The following is a 3,185-nucleotide window of genomic DNA, read 5'->3' as shown; positions in this document are numbered from 1 at the left end:
GGGGTTGGAGCTGGAGGAGCTTTAAGGTCCTTTCCAACCCAAACCACTCTGGGATTCTACGGCTCTATGAAACCCTTCATATGCAGCAAATCCTGCAATGTGGAATGGCAACAAGTCATGCAAAACACAACTGTGATGAGTCCTTCAACACACAACACATCCTGCAACAGGCAATTGCTCCAAGTCCTTCAATGTGCAACAAATCCCACAGAATATGATTACAACAAATCCTGCAAAAGGCAAATGCAACAAATCCCAGCAAAGGGGATTACAGCAAATCCTGCCAGAGGCAACAAATCCCGCAGGAGCAGCAAATCCCATAATATTCATTGCACCAAACCCTGCAACATATATGGGATCTTGCAATATTCAACTACATCAAATGATGCAAAATGCACCAACAACTTCCAACGCAATTCCAACAAATCCTGCAGTTTTCCATCGCAGCAAAACCCTGGAGCTGTTTGGGGGTTGGGTTTTATGGCATTGGGCTTCCCAAATAGTCGCATTTCCATGCCCTGACCAGTTGCATCCCCTTAAGAGCAAAGCAAAGTTGCATGTCTGGGCAGGCTGCAGCTCACATGGCTCCTCCCCAGTGGAAGAGGCCACGGGCGACAGGCCAAGGAGCACAAATCCTGACCCGTGAGGAGGGAAGCATGGAAAAACCCACCCTGGGGCAGCGGGAGAGGATGGGAGGCTGTCGGCAGCGGTGGTGTGGTGGGTTTGGATGTGTTAGAGGAAAATCAAACCTCAAATTGGAGTTCAAGGAAGCTCGGGCAGGGCTTTAAGGAAACAAAAAGCAAAGCCTGTTGCTGAAAAGCGCTTGAACTTGGGCTGGGGCCAGTGAGGCAGCTGAAACACGCAGTGCCGGGAGGTTACACCCCAGCCAGCAGCTCCGCGGTGGTTTCACCCCATGTTCCCCCAAAACAGGGAAATAATTCCCTATTGCAGGAGACCCTGGGCCTGGGATGTGAAACTCAGCTTGAGGCATCACTTAAAGCTCCAGGGGGGGCTTTTTGCACCCCAAAATCAGTAAAATCAGGGTCACTGCTAAGTGGATGCATCGTGATTCCGAGCATCCCTGTCTTCCCAGAGCTTGGCATCCCCAGGGAAAAACACCCCAGGCAGCAGCATCACCCCCTCCCTGCCCTGAGCTGATTTATCAGCTTGATTAATGGGATAAAGGCAAAAATAAACCAGGTTTTAATGTGTTCCCCCCTCCCAACTTACCCGCAGACATCAAGGGAGAGCTCGGTGCCCAGCACGCAGACGGTGCTGGTGGGACGCTGGGTGGAAAGCTGGACGCGGCGCTGCTGCGCCATGCTGGCGAGCCCCCGGGGCACCCTTGGGTGCTGTAACGGGTGGCACGAGGGGATTTATAAAGCCTGGTCGCTGGGAGGAGATCAGCCAAAGCCTGGCTAAATCCCACCTCCAGGCTCTCAGCCTCCGGGCTGGATGTGAGCGATGCCCGGCCACGCTTCCCGGTGATGGAGCATGAATCAGTGTGGGGGGAAACGCACCCCAAGACACCCACGAGGGGGGGGTTGCTTTTGTAAGAACCTCGAAGGGGGGGTGTTTTTTCCCCCTCAGCACAAAGAGCCGCTGATGTGACCAACCACCCATAAACCCACGCTGTAAAATATTCAGTGTGACACAGGAGCCGAGCTGGGGCCGTGCCAGCGCCGGGCTCGGTGGGGTTTTATTTCCCTTCCTGAAGGGTTCTATTTGTCTAGCTGGGAAAAGTGCCTTTAATTCTTGGTTCAGGGAGGGTTGAAGGTGCAAGCTGGGTGCTTGCCCCATCCCCTGGGTGCTGCATGGGCCAGGGGGTGGGTATGTCACCTGCAGTGGGGACAGCGGCGGCTTTAGTCACCTTTGTTTTCATTGAAGCCTTGTCCTGGCGTGGGACGCCCTTCGCCGCTGCAGCTGTCCCCCACCAACTCCCTGCAGGGTCATGCGCTGCTGGAATTCCAGAGCACTCCTCTGGGGCAGGGAAAACTCAGCAGAGCCATAACTGCAGGGAAAAGGGGGTTAGAAATCATCTTTTGGGGCAAAAAGAGGGGTGGAAAGCGGGATGTGTGACCTTTTTTAGGAGCATCTTCCCCTCCGTCTCCAGCATCACTTGTGGCGTCACAGCAGTTGGTGCAGCTGAGCTTTTACACCACAAGAAGTACTGCTTGGAAAGAAATAGCCCCCCCAAAAAAGTGGTTTTAGCCCCATAATAGCCCCCTGGCGTTGCACAGGGCTAAGTGATGCCCCGCGCAGGGGCTGGTTTCAGTTCCTGGTGCTGGTTCCTGCTGGGTGAGGGCAGAGAGGCCACGCTGGCACAGGGAAATGCTACGCTTGGGTTGCGATGAAAAGGAGAGAAAGAGCAGTCGGGGTGGCTGCAAAGGGAGAAGGTGCAAAAGGATTAGCACAAGGAGGAGTCTGCATCCTTGTCATGCTGGAGAGCTGGTCTCCTCTGCAGGAGGTGTTTTTTTGGTGGATATAGGGAATTTGGGAGGGATTCGCTACTAAACTGGGACTATGAGACCTTTTAACATCAAGATGTGGTCTCAAAACCCCAAAACATCCTCCTTGCCTGCTGACTCACATGCACCATTCTCCCAAAGTGTGAGGGGATGAAGGCACGGACCCAGAGCATCTTCATGCAGTGAATCGCTTTATTGCCTGCTGCTCTAACTTTTTATACCATTCTATTTGTAGCCTATCATGTTTAGTTCCTGACTTATAGTTTGGTTTTTAACACTGCTCGCTTTCTCACAACCAGTCCCAGAATTGCCAGTCTCTTGTCGTTATGCTCTCTCCTCTTCAGCCAGCTGGGTTGCTGTGCTTGATTGTACTTTGTTTCTTCTTTAATTCTTTTTTCTCCAGCCAAGCAGTTACTTCCCTTTGGCAATAATCAAATAGTTTCCATTGTCTCCCACATTTCCCCATTCTTTATTTATCTGTGAATGGGCAAGGTTTGCATATAACTGTGTGACCATAACCTGATTCATACTTTGTTGGAATGATCATCGTTGAACACAAAGAAAAAGATAAGAAAGACAAAAGGTAATCATTAATACAGCAATTAGAGCTATTAAAACAAACCTTGTGATATTTGTGACCTTGATCCAAAATTCCCAAGCCATGAAAACAGACCAAAAGCATCTCACCCCTGATTTAGCTGCAAGTCTTTGTTTAGA

General features: G+C 51.2%; 1 protein-coding gene across 1 annotated transcript in view; it reads right to left on the bottom strand.

The window, feature by feature from the left end:
* Positions 1 to 1,322, bottom strand: part of LOC104413645 (protein-arginine deiminase type-1-like) — a gene marked incomplete at its 3' end in the record, with an annotated part of 5,463 nt that extends 4,141 nt beyond the window's left edge. The window contains exon 1 of the mRNA XM_010024705.1: positions 1,231 to 1,322. Within this exon, the coding sequence (XP_010023007.1) occupies positions 1,231 to 1,322 (92 nt within the window). The remainder of the gene's footprint in view (positions 1 to 1,230) is intronic.
* Between the last annotated feature and the right edge of the window lie 1,863 nt (positions 1,323 to 3,185).

Source organism: Nestor notabilis, unplaced genomic scaffold, assembly GCF_000696875.1.
Source record: "Nestor notabilis isolate BGI_N333 unplaced genomic scaffold, ASM69687v1 scaffold1132, whole genome shotgun sequence".
NCBI classification, from domain to species: domain Eukaryota; kingdom Metazoa; phylum Chordata; class Aves; order Psittaciformes; family Psittacidae; genus Nestor; species Nestor notabilis.
This window is presented reverse-complemented; position numbering and strand designations above follow the sequence as displayed.